General features: G+C 46.0%; 1 protein-coding gene across 3 annotated transcripts in view; it reads left to right on the top strand.

The window, feature by feature from the left end:
* The first annotated feature begins 4,201 nt into the window (after positions 1-4,201).
* Positions 4,202-16,429, top strand: part of LOC118083117 (two pore calcium channel protein 1) — a 31,039-nt gene continuing 18,811 nt past the window's right edge. Inside the window, exons 1-3 of one of the 3 annotated variants that reach the window (XM_035111212.3) lie at positions 4,202-4,556; positions 13,207-13,292; positions 15,099-15,213. In XM_035111212.3, coding sequence (XP_034967103.3) covers positions 4,410-4,556; positions 13,207-13,292; positions 15,099-15,213 — 348 coding nt within the window. In that variant the 5' untranslated portion in view covers positions 4,202-4,409. The remainder of the gene's footprint in view (positions 4,557-13,206; positions 13,293-15,098; positions 15,214-16,429) is intronic. The other 2 variants (XM_088666794.1, XM_088666795.1) reach the window with 2 other exon arrangements.

Genomic DNA, 16,429 nt, shown 5'->3' with positions numbered 1-16,429 from the left:
CACACTAGCAGATCTTCTACCTTTTGCATTGGACTGTATTTTCATTTGAGTCTAAGCCTGCAATCCTATGTACACTTTCTTCCAAATAGTCATGCATAGGATTGCACCTTATGTCTTGTAATGTCAGCCACCAAGCTTCACTTTGTTCATTTCATTCGTGTGTGTGTGTGTGTGTGTGTGTGTGTGTGTGTGTGTAGAAATGTGTCAGTTGAGAAGAATACCTCATGCATTTGACAGAATGGACTCTAGCCCACAAAAGCCTGGGCTGCAATTAATTTTTAACCTTGAAGGTGCCCCATAGCTCTTTGTTCAGCTCAAAGCTAATAAGAACAGGAGTGTGCCTATAGTAATCTAATAGTTAAATACAGTTGAATGAACTTGATTGTGCTCTTTGTATGCAAACCCCTCCTTTGTACGCCCCTGGACAGATAAATGCTTCCTCAGCATTTCTGGGCCACTGCTTAGAGAAACAATATTAAGCTGACTTTAATGCCAAACTTCCTTTTCCTGCATGCCAGATTCCACCGCTGGCAGATGAACAAACCAGCGAGCTGCAGCCACAGCCCATGAAAGCAGCGAACTTTTCAACCCTCCACTATAGCCGCTCCTTTCAGAATGGCCAGATGGGCAGCCATTTACTCAATGAAACCATCCAGGCCACAAGGAGAGAGCATTATGCACATTGCGTATGTAAAATAGGAATGAAACTCTACATAAAATACTTCTGGGCAGCCACCTTGGCTGAAAAAATCCCAGTCCTGGCATATAGCCTGCCTCCCGTAATTTTCCAGTCCTTTACCGTAAAATTAACCAGCCCTCAGAGCACATAGGAGACTGCCTATTCCAGATCGGACCATCTGTGCATCTGGCTCAGAATTGTCTACAACAGGGAGGGTGAACCCGTTGGGGAAGAGCCACAGTGTAGAGCATCTGCTTTGCATGCACAAGCTCTCAGATTCAATCCCTGGCATCTTCTGGCCAAGCTGTGAGAGACTCCTGCCTGAAATTCTGGATAGTCACTGATAGAAAATGCTGAGCTAGATGGACCAATGGTTAACTATAAGTAGAAGGCAGTCTCCTATGTTTCCGGGTGCCAGTGCATTCAGCACACCATCCAAGAAGAGTCACTCACTCTCGTTTGATCAGTTAGTAGGTCTAGTTTAACTTAGTTGAATCTAGTTCTCAATCAAATCAATGGGCCTTAAGTAAAAGTCTTCTTCCGCAAATTCCATTGGTACCTCATTTCAATTAGTTGGTTGGCAGCCACCTGTCTCAGGAGACAATAGAGGACTGCTCCTTTGGGTGTGAAATCAAACCACTGGAGATTTACAGCACCTGCTATGATATGGGAGAGACATGTTTTGTTGCAGCTGGGGCAGATGCATCATGGTGTTTCTTCTCTCTGTGTTCCTCCCAGAGGTAATTCCTCCTCGGATCACTGCTATGGATACATGACTTAACTGTCTCAAGGCACTACGGTCATCTGAAAGGGATTCCCACGTGGCAGGGTTCATGTTACAGTTGCAGACATTTTTGTAACAGAGTTGCTCTGCCAATAGGCCTGGTGTCTTAATAATTGGCTCTCATGCATTTGAGAACTCAATCAGGGTTCCAGGTAACATGAAACATCTGTAGGCACACACCTGTGCCTGCAGAGGCTCTGTTCCAGGCATAGGCAAATTCGGCCCTCCAGACGTTTTGACACTACAATTCCTACTATCCCTGACCAGTGGTCCTGTTAGCCAGGGATCATGGGAGTTGTAGTCCCAAAACATCTGGAGGGCCAAGTTTGCCTATGCCTGCTCTGTTCTGTAGTCATTTGTACAAACATGAAAGGCAAAAGGGGAACACATCTTTTAGGATGATGATTGTCATCTGCACATTTTATGAGTATTAAAAGTATTTTTTTTAAAAAAAAAATCTGTCTAATATACTGGAACACCTTTTTACTTGACCAAAAAATGTCTTTGCAGTGTAATCCTAACTGTATCTACTAAGATTTAAGTCCCACTGAGTTGAATGTGACTTACTCTCAGGTAAGTGGGGTGAGGATTATGGCCATAATCAAATTAACTCAGGGATGGTCCTCCTCCAGATGTTGCTGAAGTACAACTCTGAAATTATTATGGGTTCCTCTGGTCCCATCAACGGGTTAGTTTCACTGCTGTATGACATTTTGTCAAATGCTACTTTTACTGCACATCAAAATCATAAGACCTGGTGGAAACACAACTGGGGAGTTCAGACAGAAGATGAAGATTTTGGGGGGGGAATCTGGTCCAAGGTCCCATATACATCTGTTTTGGCTTGAAGTGGGAACTCTCCCTGAAAATAGCATATAGTTGGTACTTAACACAATGATTCATTCCTTTTGTACTTGGGGGTGCTTCACGCTTAGGCTGGAGGGGCTGCCAGGATGCTGGGACCTACCAGCATAAGTGATGGAACTGCCCAAGGTAAACTGGTTCAGGACAAAAGTATTTTCTGACATCTCATTGATAACTGGACAAGCAATTCATCCCTCCCCTTGTCTGGATCTTGGATTTGTTTGCAGATTTGGATCAAGACCAGGAAAACAACAACCAAGGAATTGATTTTGCATCTTTTGATAGCAGTCCAGGACACAATTGTAGGTTTTGGAAAAGCTTATCTTCTTTTTAAAATAAAAAATTGCAGTGGTCTTGATTTAGATCATGGAACCCTTTGTAATTATAGACCACAGGTCCTTTTCCTCCTGGTATGTTTTATTGTTGATTTAGTAAATCACTTAGCTGTATTCTATACCTCTTTATTGGCAATCGTGACAATTTACCTTTAAAAAACTATTTTTTCATTATTATTTTTCCTGAAGAAATGGGAGGGGAAACCTTACAACTCCCATCAGTCACAGCCAGGATGACCAATGGCTGGGGATGATGGGAATTGTAGTTCTGCAACATATTACGGGCCAAAGGTTCTCCACCCCAGGATTAAGCCAACCCCATTAAATGCTGCAACCCCGGTTTTGTCATTTCTGTTTCCAGTTGTTTTGTTGTTTTTAAATCTATATGTTATTCGTAAGTTGCGAAGAGACCCTTTGGGGTTAGTTGGTGGGAAAGTCAGGGTTTTAAACAAATTGTCCATTACTTATTTGAATCCTTAGCACTGCATTTCTTTTAGCTTTGTAGCACTTGTAGCTGTGACGGGGAGGGAAGGAACAGAGAAGTGTGGCTGCAATTATACACGTCATAAAAATGGAAATGTGCATATATTGTGGGATGCCAGAGTCTTGTGGCATCTTGAAAACGAATGGATTTATTGTGGCATTAAACTTCCATGGATTACAACCCTCTTCATCTAACGCATTTAGTGTTATCCCGATTTGTAGGTCAACATATCTTCTTCTTCTTGGGTGTTGCCAGAGAGAAATGAAATGCAGAAAAGTGCAGACCTTGATAATTGCATACTTAATATGGTGATTTACAAAACTGCTCTCCGTCTAATCTTCAAACGATAGCATTGAAACTCCTGATGTATTTAAAGTACATGGCTGCCAATCCACTACTAACAGGTAGGTAGCCGTGTTGGTCTGGATCGAAGTAAAATAAAAAAATTCCTTCAGTAGCACCTTAAAGACCAACTAAGTTTTTATTTTGGTATGAGCTTTCGTGTGCATGCACACGAAAGCTCATACCAAAATAAAAACTTAGTTGGTCTTTAAGGTGCTACTGAAGGAATTTTTTTATTTTAATCCACTACTAAGCTCACTCAGGCCAAGGTACACAAATGGTGGGAGACGGAGTCCAGCAACGCCATACCTCCCTGATAAGAGTGTCTGCCCTGCAAACAGAAGGTCGCCGGTTCAAGGTCGTCGCTGGCATCTCCAGGTGGGGTTGGGAGAGGCTCCTACCTGAAACCCTGGGGAGCGGCTGCCAGTCAGTGTAGACAACACTCAGCTAGACAGACCAATGGGCTGACTTGAGTACTAAGGCAGCTTCCTATGTGTTCCTTGAAAACAGGGACTTGCTTTCCAACAAGGATGTAGCGGGGTGGCGCAGCAAGGTTGGCCACCCCGTGCGTTTTCACCCACCTCGAGTTAAAAGTCCAGCGGATGGGGGCGCTTTTGAAATCCTATGACGCCCCTTTACAAACCCCAATAAACTCAGCCGGGCTTCCTTCCCGAGGCAACCCACAGGGCGGATCCAGATTCTCGCCAGCCTCCATTGCAGCGGGGGCGGGGAGGTGGAGGAACCCCCAAGTTTTGCTGCGCCACGGCGAGCGCGGAATCAAGCGCTTCGCGCAGCGCCTGCTCGCTCATCCAGCCGTCCATCCATCCATCCTTCTCCGGGGCTGGGAGTCGTTTCCGCTGCCCGGACGAGTCACGTGCAGCTGGGCATTAAAGCCTCCTTGGCGGCGCTACAGCTTCGGGGATGGAGTCTGCGGGCCGGAGTCGAGTCGGGATCCCGCAACCGCCGGGAGTGCAGGAGCAACCAGACTCCGCAGCCGCGCAGCCGCCGCGGAGCTTAGGCGCCGGAGCCGCGCCCGACGCCGCGATGGGAGACTCGGCGCAGGAGGAGGTGACCCGCCTAAGACTGGTTCTTGCGCGACCGTGTCGAGGGGAGGAGAGGGGGGGTCTCCGCTTGGAGGGGCTGCATCGTCCACGTTGCTCTGCTGCCTGCTGGTCCCCCCAGCAGGCCCAGCCCAAGCCTTTTCAACTCCCTCTCCCCCTTTCCCCCCTAGCTGCTTTGCTACTGCAAATGTTTCCGCGGGCCCCCCACTTTTTAAAAAACGAGAGATCACTTTGCAGCGCGCCTGCTTGCACCAAACACTAGCTGCTCTAGCAAGTGGTTGTTTTTCTTGGGGTGTCCCGTGAGTTAGGGGGAAGAGCTGCCCACTTCTGCAGCTGTGCCTCTGGACAGCGGTTGTGTGGCATCTTCAGCAACTTTTCCTTCAGCTCCATGGCGCACAAAGCTTCTTCTCCTGGGTAAAGGGGCGTTTGGGTGGGCAGGAATGCACGCGGGGAAACTTAAAAGGTTGGCAGAGACTGTTTGCTCTGCTGGCCTGGCTGCTGCTTCTCGGCCAATGTGCCGAGAGCCTTTTTAAAAAAGCTGAGCCAGGCGTTTTCGTAGCATTCCTTGGCAAAGGCGAGATCCTTATACAGGCGGAGACTCAGCAGCTGCTGCCTGGGGTGGAACAATTCAAGGGGTACCTGCGGTATCCTGCAAGCAAATGTGTGTCTTGCTGGGATGGCTGGTGCCTTGTAGACACCCATGGAGAGTCCAGCCCAGAAGACTCAATGAGGCCTATTGCGGGCAATCTGGCCTCTGCTTTTTCCATCACAGTCCAGTTTAGGATGGCAGTTGTTTCAGAGGCTGTGTACATATTATGGGCTGGAAACGCAGTTAGGTTGTTCTTTTTCTCAATTTGGATCAAAACTGGGTCTTTTAAATGGGGCGGGAATGCAAAAGTTCATAAGAAACAACCGGACAGATTTGGATTGAGGCTAATGTCGTGCATACACCACTTCCCAAATTAGAGTATGGATGCAGAGTAAATGGGCTTGTGCGCACAGCCATGGTAGCTTCATTATAGAGAGTCAGACCATTGGCCCATTTGTTCATCCAGCTCAATATTGTCTGCACTGGCGGGGGGTGGGGGTGGGGCTGCTATCTAGGGTTTTGCATGGGGAAACATTCTCAGCTCTAGCTGGAAATGTCTGGAACTTTTACCTGCAAAACTGCCACTGAGCCACAGCCATTCCCAACAGCTAATGGAAAGACTTGGTTCACAAAGGCAATATCTTCTCACATTATTTAATGGTGATCAACACATTCGATTTTTTTCTCCCTTGTTTTGCTTGACATACTTGGGCTGTGCCCAAGTTCTGCTCGAAAGAGGAAACTGTATGAATGTAGATCAACTAGACTGGCTTCTTGGTCATAGAATCGTAGAATCATAGAGTTGGAAGAGACCACAAGGGTCATCCAGTCCAACCCCCTGCCAAGCAGGAAACACCATCAAAGCATTCTTGACATATGCCTGTCAAGCCTCTGCTTAAAGACCTCCAAAGAAGGAGACTCCACCACACTCCTTGGTAGCAAATTCCACTGCCAAACAGCTCTTACTGTCAGGAAGTTCTTCCTAATGTTTAGGTGGAATCTTCTTTCTTGTAGTTTGAATCCATTGCTCCGTGTCCGCTTCTATGGGGCAGCAGAAAACAACCTTTCTCCCTCCTCTATATGACATCCTTTTATATATTTGAACATGGCTATCATATCACCCCTTAACCTTCTCTTCTCCAGGCTAAACATACCCAGCTCCCTAAGCCGTTCCTCATAAGGCATCGTTTCCAGGCCTTTGACCATTTTGGTTGCCCTCTTCTGGACACGTTCTAGCTTGTCAGTATCCTTCTTGAACTGTGGTGCCCAGAACTGGACACAGTACTCCAGGTGAAGTCCGACCAGAGCAGAATACAGTGGTACTATTACTTCCCTTGATCTAGAGATGCTATACTCCTATTGATGCAGCCCAGAATTGCATTGGCTTTTTTAGCTGCTGCATCACACTGTTGACTCATGTCAAGTTTGTGGTCTACCAGGACTCCTAGATCCTTTTCACTTGTACTGCTCTCAAGCCGGGTGTCTCCCATCCTTTATTTGTGCCTTTCAATTTTTTTGCCCAAGTGTAGTACTTTACATTATTTCTCCTTGTTAAAATTCATCTTGTTTGCTTTGGCCCAGTTGTCTAATCTGTTAAGGTCATTTTGAAGTGTGATCCTGTCCTCTGGGGTATTAGCCACCGCTCCCAATTTGGTGTCATCTGCAAACTTGCTCAGGATGCTCATATCCTTACTGTTATCAAAATGAACAGAAGAGCAGCCCAGGCTGTAGTCAGCCAGATGCCCATGGGAAACCTGAAATCGAGAACTGAACACAGGAGCATCGCCCCTCCGGCAGTTTCCAGCAACAGGCATCCGTAGGATGAATACTCTCACACAGAAGAGGACTCTGGAAAAGCAGTTTCTCCTGTGACTTGAGCTGTCCCTCCTGGTGGATAAAGCAACGTGGTTTTCCGCAAACCCTTGCAAGGCGAGCCTACGTGGGGCTTCCCTTACCAGGTTTCAAAGCTGCACCCGATCCTTAATAAAATCTTAGGTGGAAGCTGTAATTTCAGCCCAGGCAGGATCATGCCAGCTTGTGCAAGGGGATGGAGCAGCTCCCTCCACTATGGAGAAAGGCTGTAGCCCGTGCAGCTTTTTAGTTTAGAGCAGATGCACCAGGTTGCGCCCAAGCTTGTGGGGGCCATCGTGCTTGCGTGACTTCAAGCACACAATGATGTCCCCGCGTGTTGGGAAGAATCTGAGAGGCTAGCTTTAAAGAAGGATTAGACAGATTCATGGAGCAGAAGCCTCTCAGGGGCTACTTCCATGGTATGTGTGTGTGTGGGGAGATTCCCACAGTGGTGTTGCATGTCTGAGGTGCTTGTAGCACCTCTGCAATACAGCATTAGGAAGAAAGGATCAGGGACGCGGGTGGCGGGTGTGGTCTAAACCACTGAGCCTCTTGGGCTTGCCAATCGGAAGGTCGGCGGTTCGAATCCCTGTGACGGGGTGAGCTCCCATTGCTCTATCCCAGCTCCTGCCAACCTAGCAGTTCGAAAGCACGTCAAAGTGCAAGTAGATAAATAGGTACCGCTGTGGCAGGAAGGTAAAAGGCATTTCTGTGCGCTCTGGTTTCTGTCACAGTTTTCCGTTGCGCCAGAAGCAGTTAAGTCATGCTGGCCACATCACCCGGAAAGCTGTCTGTGGCCTGAAAGTGAGATGAGCGCCACAACACCTTTGACTGGACTTAACCATCCGGGGTCCTTTACCTTTACCTTTTACCCTTTTTTAAAGGAAGATAAGGAACTGCCTTATATGGAGTCAGACCATATAAGAACTCTCTACACTGACTGTCCACAAGTCTCTATGGTTCCTGGCAGTGGTCTCTCACAGACCTTCCTGAAGATGCTGGAGATCAAACCTGGGGTGTTTTGCATGCAAAACAGATGCTCTACTATTCAGCTATGGCTCTTCTCCAAGGAACTTTTCACAAGAGGCCCCAGAAGGGCAGTGCAACTGCTGGGATGGTCCCAGAGTCCTGCCCACTTGTCCTTTGCAAACTTCAGAGGGTGGCTGGGGCATCTGGGTGTTGCACGTTGTGTCAGAGGCATGACACACCTGTGCGGAGGATACCACCAGCTCCAAGTTTAGGAGAAAGGATGAGGTTCATTATTCCTGCCAGAGGGGAGCAGTCCTTGCAATGATGAATGTTGCAGTGGGGGGGGGGGGCTTCATGGCTTGGCTTTAAAGGAGGGTTTTAAAAAATTATCTGTGCAAGAATGGGCAGCTTTGTAACCTAAGTAGGGACACTGTGGGACTTGTTTTAGTTCAGCCTGCCAGCATTCGGGGTCACATTGGGACATACGAAATGTCACTTTTGTTGCAACAATGCTGAAGTCTCTATCCAACTCGACTGTGGCTTGTCTCAGAACGAGTATTTTGGTATTTTGGAGTGCTTGGCCTTCACAATGTTGCATGCCCAGAGCAACCTCATTGTCCGGCTTGACATGTAGCCAAAGCTCTTCTCTGTGGAAGTTGTGCTCAAATTATTAGCATCATTGCCTAAGGAAAAGGGGAGACCAGTGAGAGAGATGCGGAGGAAGCAGATTGTCGTCTGGTACAGTCGTACCTTGGTTCTCTTTTTTTAAAAAACAATTTATTAAATTTTCCAATTACAAATCAATTATATCATATCAATTATTTCAAATTATACAAATACATATCAATTAAACCAAATATGCCAAAACATAAAATTTTTTGACTTCCCATGCTTCAAAATCTGGGGATTCTGAGTAACGATACTCACTGCCATCCTAGTCCAAATTTCAAAATCTTATCATTATAGTCCATTATAGTCCTGATCTTTTCCCAACAATTCTTCTAGCTGTTATCTTCCTCTTTTGTCGCAGCTTTTGAGATAGACATCAAACGAGATTTAACTAGTCGTACCTTGGTTCTCAAACTTAATCCGCTCCAGAAGTTCGTTCCAAAACCAAAGTGTTCCCAAACCAAGGTGTAAAAAGGTAAAGGTAAAGGGACCCCTGACCATTAGGTCCAGTCGTGACCAACTCTGGGGTTGTGGCGCTCATCTCGTGTTATTGGAGCCGGCATACAGCTTCCAGGTCATGTGGCCAGCATGACAAAGCCGCTTCTGGTGAACCAGAGCAGCACATGGAAACGCTGTTTACCTTCCCGCTGTAGCGGTTCCTATTTATCTACTTGCACTTTGAGGTGCTTTCGAACTGCTAGGTTGGCAGGAGCTGGGACCAAGCAACGGGAGCTCACCCCGTCACAGGGATTCGAACCGCCAATCTTCTGATCAGCAAGCCCTAGGCTCTGTGGTTTAACCCATAGAAATTAATGCAACATGGATTAATCTATTCCAAACTTTTGAAAACAACCCTTAAAACAGCAATTTAACATGAATTTTACTATCCCAACAAGACCATTGATCCATGAAATGAAAGCAGTAAGCAATGTACTGCAGTCACACAATCAGTCAGTAGCTGAACTGGGTTCCACACAGTCACAAAAACAAAAGAGCCCCCAAAACGCAAAATAAATAGCAAAAACGGAGAGACCTCAGCATAACACTCAAAACGGAAGTGTGGCACTCAAGCCGGAAGCGTAACAAAATGGAGCACGTTCGGCTTCTGAAAAACGTTTGCAAACCGGAACACTCGCTTCCGGGTTTGCAGTGTTTGGGTTCCAAGTTGTTTGAGTACCAAGGCATTTGAGAACCAAGGTACCACTATATTATGGAAAGCAAAAGGACTCCTCTCCTTGGCAGTTGCCCATCTTCTTTTAAAGTGTACAACGTCCTGGATTCCTTTTAAGGTGTACAACGTACTGGATTCCCCGTGCCCCCTTTGATCTCAGTCAGAAGAGCCGTAATCAAGTAATCTGTTATGCTTGGAGCAAGCTGTTTCTTGTGAGACGACGACTACTTAAAAGTTTTAAACAGTTAACCATTGCATTTTAATAGCCAAACAGTCCACCTGAACTAAACCTTTGACAGCTTTCTGAATGGCATAGCTCTTGCTGACAGATGGACCTACATACTGCCACTCGATGTCTTACTCTGCGACCTCTGAACCTGGGAAGCACGTGACTTGTGGTCTGCAGGCCGTGATCTGAGTGATGTGGCAAACAATGTGTGCGCGCACACATTGTGGACTACTAAAAGAGCTGGAGCTCTTTTCTCTTGTCCTATAGCCCTGCAGCCAGACCCTGCATATACTGGCTTGCAAATTAGTCTTTAAAGCGAGGCGGTGGGAGTACTGAGCATGTTAGCGAAACCCTTTCTATGCGCTGTTGTATAAGGACATACGGTGATGATGGAGAATGGGCAGGACTATCTAACCTCCATGTTTAACTATGATCCGTGCCGGATTTATGTATAAGCTAAACAAGCTATAGCTTAGGACCCCACTCTCTTGGGGGGCCCAAAAAAAATTTAAGGGAAAAAAACCTGGAGGTACATTTCCAAAATATAAGATTTTAAAAAATGGCTTTAGATACCTATTAGGTACATAAATTACCATATAGCATATATTCAACACACACAAAAACAATTTGTTGTTGACAAAGGACAGCCGAACATATAAAGGGCCCCATTACCTTCGGTAGCTTAGGGCTAAATCCAGCCCTGACTATGATGCTGCAGTAAGGTGGAGAAGAGGTAAAGGAGCTGTAGGGCAGAGGTGGGGGGACTCGAGGGCTGCATTTCCTAACAGGGAACTTTCTGGGGTCCGCACAACAGTAGCAGGCAAGGCCAGGTCCAAATGTAGGCAGAGCAAAGGATGAGACTCTTAACTTTTTACAATTGGCTACATTCCAGCCACGTGAAAGCTAAAGGTTTCTGTTCCACATAGAACACGCACGTGCATCTCTCTTTGAAAATACTCCATGCAGGCAAGCAGGAGGCGTTATCCCGGTTGAAGAAAACAGGCAGACATAAGCAGTGGCGTAGCAAGGGGGGGCGATGGGGTGGGTCGCCCTGAGTGCCACCCTGGAGGGGGGTGACACTCGGCGCCCCCCACTGGGGAACATTTTTTTTCCTGTTGCATGAGATTTTTCAACTGTTCTTATATGCTCTTTCAATGCTGATTTCATATCTGAAGTCGGTTTTGTTCTGTAAGCTCTAGTTTTTTGCAATTCATGTTTTTCACTTTTCACCAGAGCCAGAGCTGTGGGGGGGGGGGGCAAAAAAAAACCCACACCGGGTACCACCTGGGCTTACTACACCTCTGGACATAAGTGGCTGGTCAGAGGTGGGCCTGCGAAGGTGCCATGCTAGCTTCCCAGAAGGTGGGATGCTGTTGCTTACTAAGGAATGGTGAGTTTAGCACAGCACTAACACCTTGGCAGGAACACCAGATCAGTTCTGCTGGTAAGAACATAAGGAGAGCCTGCTGGATCAGGCCAGTGGCCCATCTAATCCAGCATCTTGTTCCCACATTGGACGACCAGATGCCCCAGTGGGTAACCCCCAGGGAGGCCCCAAGCACAAGAGAGCTCCCCACTTATAAACTTTGCTTATGGGTAGGAGAGAATATATTAATTGCCATTTATTCCTCCAGATGCTCACGTGTGTGGGATAAACAGAGGTTCAAAATACCATCCTTGGCAGCGAAATTAAAGGCATAGGATTTAGGCTGCCAAACCTTGTTTTGAGCAAGTCCATCTATGAAGTCATCTGGCTTCCCCCTTCTTAACCCACTTAACAGCTTGTGAATTAAGTTTTAAAATAAGATTTGCTTGCTTTAGGGTCATGCATTGGTTCACAGCAATGGCAGCAGTAAAACCTACCAGTAAGCAGGCAAAATATTTATACAGTGGTACCTCGACTTACAAATGCCTCGACTTCTGAAGGTTTTGACTTCCGAAGTCCACTAACCCGGAAGTATTTTCGCAGTGTGCATGGTCTGCACATGTGCAAAATGGACGCTTTGACTTACGAAGTTTTCGACTTACGAAGAGCACCATGGAACGGATCGCCTTCGTAAGCCGAGGTACCACTGTATATTGACGTTATAACCAGCTTCAGGAATTGTACCTAAAGCTGGAGCAAGGGGAGGCATGTTTGCATCCAACACTGGTCAAAGGAAGAGAGAAAGAGGAACAGGAAGTACTGCGCCTTCCTTTCCAGAAGAGGAGGGGAAATGACATCACACAGAGCCCTCTCTACCAATTGTATTTCTATGGTCTGAGTATCTCCTTATCAGCAGTGCAGCTCTGTGAATGTAGCCCCTTCTCATTCTAACTAGCAAGGATATGTATTTGTTTGGCTGCTAATCTTCCACAGCCTTTTCTTCTATTTACACTGTGCTGACCTCCCTACCAGATCATGCCTCCCAGTAAGCAGCTGCGGGAAGCGCCAAGCAGTGGTGGAGGAAGGGGGGGTGCTGTGGGTGCGGGCCATCCCGGGTGTCATCACTGGGTGTGTGTGTGACAAAATGACAAAAAATGAGTTTTAAAAAATGGGCTCACGAAACTTTTTTAGTTCAGTCAACAAACGCAACGAAACACGGCTGGCACTGAGCGCCACACCGCGGGGGCCAGCACTTACTGCGGGCCCTGCAGTGTGCCCGAGCCACGCATCTCTCCTGGGAGTGACATGGTGGCTTGGGTGCCTGCAGGCTCCGCGCTGCCTGAGATGGCAGCATGGGGCTTGCGTCTACCCATTGCCTCTCCCTCAGCCGCCCTACAGCTGAGGGGGAGGCAGCGGAGAGGCTCCATGCAGCGCGCCCAGCCCCCATGGGCAGCTCCCCCCCCCCAGGGAGAAGCCTCCCCCGGGGAGAAGCCTGGAGAGCACATTTAGAATCATAGAATCATAGAGTTGGAAGAGACCACAAGGGCCATCCAGTCCAACCCCCTGCTGAGCAGGAAACACCATCAAAGCATTCTTGACATATGCCTGTCAAGCCTCTGCTTACAAACCTCCAAAGAAGGAGACTCCACCACACTCCTTGGTAGCAAACTCCTTAGTTTGCAGGCTGACTCACCCCAGCTGCAGGGCCTTAGAAGCACTGAATGGGGTTGGGTTAAGATACCAGTGAAAACCCAGGTCTGAGTGTAGAGCAGTCAAAATGCAGCCGTGTTGAAAATGTATTCCCTCTTTACAGCAGAGTCTTCTCCTGGCAGCAGCGTATGTGTATGATGCCCAGTACAACAGGAACATCCCCTTTGATACCTCTCCACGGGCAGTCAGGTAAGTGCATGCTTTGGGGTCATGCCAAACACTCTGATGCATGCTGCAAAAAATGTGTACGGTTGCTGAAATGTGAGAGCGCCTTGGCTTCATTAATTTTTCAGGCTGGGTGTGTGTGTGTGTTGTGGTTAATATTAAACCTTGCGCAGTAGCGTAGGTAGCCAAGGGTGGTCTGCACCGGATGGGTGGGGCAGTCTCTAGGGCGGCAAGGGAGTCTTAAATGTGGCGCAGTGGCTGCTACGCAAGGGTTGGGAATCTGGGCGGCAGGTGAGCTTGTGGGCGGCACGTCAGTTCCTTGGCTTTTCGGGTGCTGCAAGAGGGCAGAGCCACTTCCTGTCCCGAAATCGGTGGTTGCCCTAAAAAAGCAGGTCTCGTGGTGGTAGAGGCCTATGGTGCTGTGGTTGTCTCAAAAAGTGTACTTTGGGGGTTCTGGCAGAAATGTGGCCAATATGGTTTGATGCTGTTTTTGAGCAAGGTTGATACTGAAGATTCATCTTCTTGTTGGTTTTCTCCAGAATGAGGCTACAGTGGTACCTCTACTTACGAATAACTCTACTTACGAATGTTTCTACTTACGAATGGAGCTCCGTCCGCCATCTTGGATGCGGTTTAGATAGGATTTTTTCTACTTACGAATTTTTTCTCCCAATGCATTCTTATGGGATTTGACTTACAATTTTTTTCTACTTACAAATGTCCGTTTGGAACGCATTAAATTCGTAAGTAGAGGTATCACTGTATATGATTCCTCTAGCAGTCTTGTTCCCAGCCCTGCTCAAGAATTTTCAGAAACAAGCAAAAGTGCCGTGTTGAAATTGGTTGGATAAAAAAATCAGCGTACTTTTGAAAGGCTAGGCCTATCATCCCGGTTCAAAACGGCATTCGATTGTATACAAACATAGAAGAAAAGTGGCTGCTTGAGCTCGGCAACCATCATGCAAAATTTGGATGCATATCTTATGTGGTGTCCAATTGCATAGCAAGCAGACGGATAACTTCCTTCATTTCTCCAATAGATTTTATTAAAGTTTGAAAAAAAGATATCAAAGGTGGGTGTCAGATACCCAAGAAATGAATCTAAATAAAAACACAATCTCAAAAGAGGAAAAGAAAAAAGGGGGAAGAAGGAAAAAGGGGGGTGGAGAGAAAAGAGTATAACTTCTGATTCTTCGTCTGTCAGCTATATATAGAAAATTATTCAAAACATCCACTCCAGGATAATACCCAATAATTCCAATTTCTATAAACCAATATTTTCTTCAATCATCAAATCCAGATATCACAAGTTCATTTTCTTTTTTACACGCAAAGTCTATAAAGAGTTTCCAGTTTTTAGTAAATATCAACAATGGTAATTACTTTCCAAAATATAGCAGAAAATACCCAGCATTTCTCAGGAATGCTGAGAAATAATAATAATAATAATAATAATAATAATAATAATAATAATACTGAGATTTATAAATGGGTAGTGTAATGTGTTGGTTTCTAGGGCTGCGCTTTACATTTTGCCAGCAACTTTTGATCCTTGTATGTTTTTAAGCCCCACCTTGTTTTCAATGACTGCAGGTTTTGTCCAGTCGTTTCAAATATTGCGTTTTGATGCGGTAACCTGCCCTGGGACCCTCGGGGCGAGGGGCTTAGAAATAAATGAATAATAAGATCTTAGAGGGAGGTCTTGGTGGTTTAGAGCAGGCTTTAAATATTCTCCCTGTTGTTGCCGCCACAACAACAACTGCGCTTGCTGGAGCTAGAGACCATTTCCCTACCGAGCTTCTCAGTTGATTCTCCGACTTCTCTTCCCAGACTTTACTATCTGTATAACCACTGGACTATGCAAGCAGCTACCTACTTCTTTATATTTGTAGACCTCGCCCTTGCGCTGTTTGAGGAGCCAGCTGTGTACCTTCTGCCTTTCTTGGTAAGCTTTCAGGCAAATTGGGATGGCCAATAATTACATCCTGATGTTGGAGGCTCCATAAAGTGTGTGTGTGTGTGTGTGTGTGTGTGTGTGTGTGTGTGTGTGTGTTAATCTAGAATGATTAACTTTGACACAATTCTGCATATAAGAAACTTTACTCTCTTTGGGCACTGCATTAAGAAATACTTTTTTTATGCGTCCTGAAACTTCTGACAATTCAGCTTTACTGATTGCCCATGAGTTTTAGTGTTAAGAGAGAGGAAGGAGAACTTTTTCCACTTTCTCCATTCCATGCCCAATTTTATAAACGTCTTATCATGTAACCTCTTACTCCCCTTTTCCCCACCAGGGTTTCCCAAACTTGGGTCTCCAGTGGTGTTTTTTTTGGACTACAACTCCCATCATCCCTAGCTAGCAAGACCAGTGGACAGGGATGATGGGAGTTGTAGTCCTAAAACAGCTGGAGACCCAAGTTTGGGAAACCCTGCTCTAAACTAAAAAAGTCCTAAAGGAGTTGCTCCACCCCCTTGGATCATTTGGGTGGCTCTTTTCAAAACCCTTTTTTTCCAGTGTCCTAGGCAAGCCCTCTACCATTTGAGTTAATCCCTCCTGTCTGGAAACCGTCTGCAAAATATGCAGAGCAAAATATCCAGACTTCTGCACTGGGTTAATTAATTCTCAAAATACATCACCATGCATGTGAACTTTAATAGCTTCCCACCTAATTAAAATGTCCTGCTTTTGCATTGAAGTCTGCGTATATTCTGTTACCTATGGGAGCTTATAAAAGGCCGACAGTGTAAAAAAAACGCAGCACTTGATCTGCATAATTCCATATTAATTTGTATTAACATGATTTATTATAGGAAAGAGTCTGGCTCAAGTTTTATTTAAGGAACAAGGTGACAGAATCTTGCCAAATGGGAATTGTGTTAATCCTGTCCTCTGACCTGCTTCCATATGTACAGCCTCTGTTCTCCCTGACAACGGAATCTCAAAGCAAATTACCAAAATGTACATTTGTTTAAAAACCCTAAATACACTATCTATCTATCTATCTATAAACTACACACACACACAACAGATACAGCTCCACCCCACTAAAAGTTAAGCAGATGAATAGGATCCAAAGGCCTGGGTGCAAAAAAAGAAAAATAATATTTTATTATGATTATTCCAAACATGTATTCAGTTTATTAGTTGCTGTTTTCCTGCC

This window comes from Zootoca vivipara, chromosome 3 (assembly GCF_965207765.1).
Source record: "Zootoca vivipara chromosome 3, rZooViv2.hap1.1, whole genome shotgun sequence".
Lineage (NCBI taxonomy): Eukaryota > Metazoa > Chordata > Lepidosauria > Squamata > Lacertidae > Zootoca > Zootoca vivipara.
This window is presented reverse-complemented; position numbering and strand designations above follow the sequence as displayed.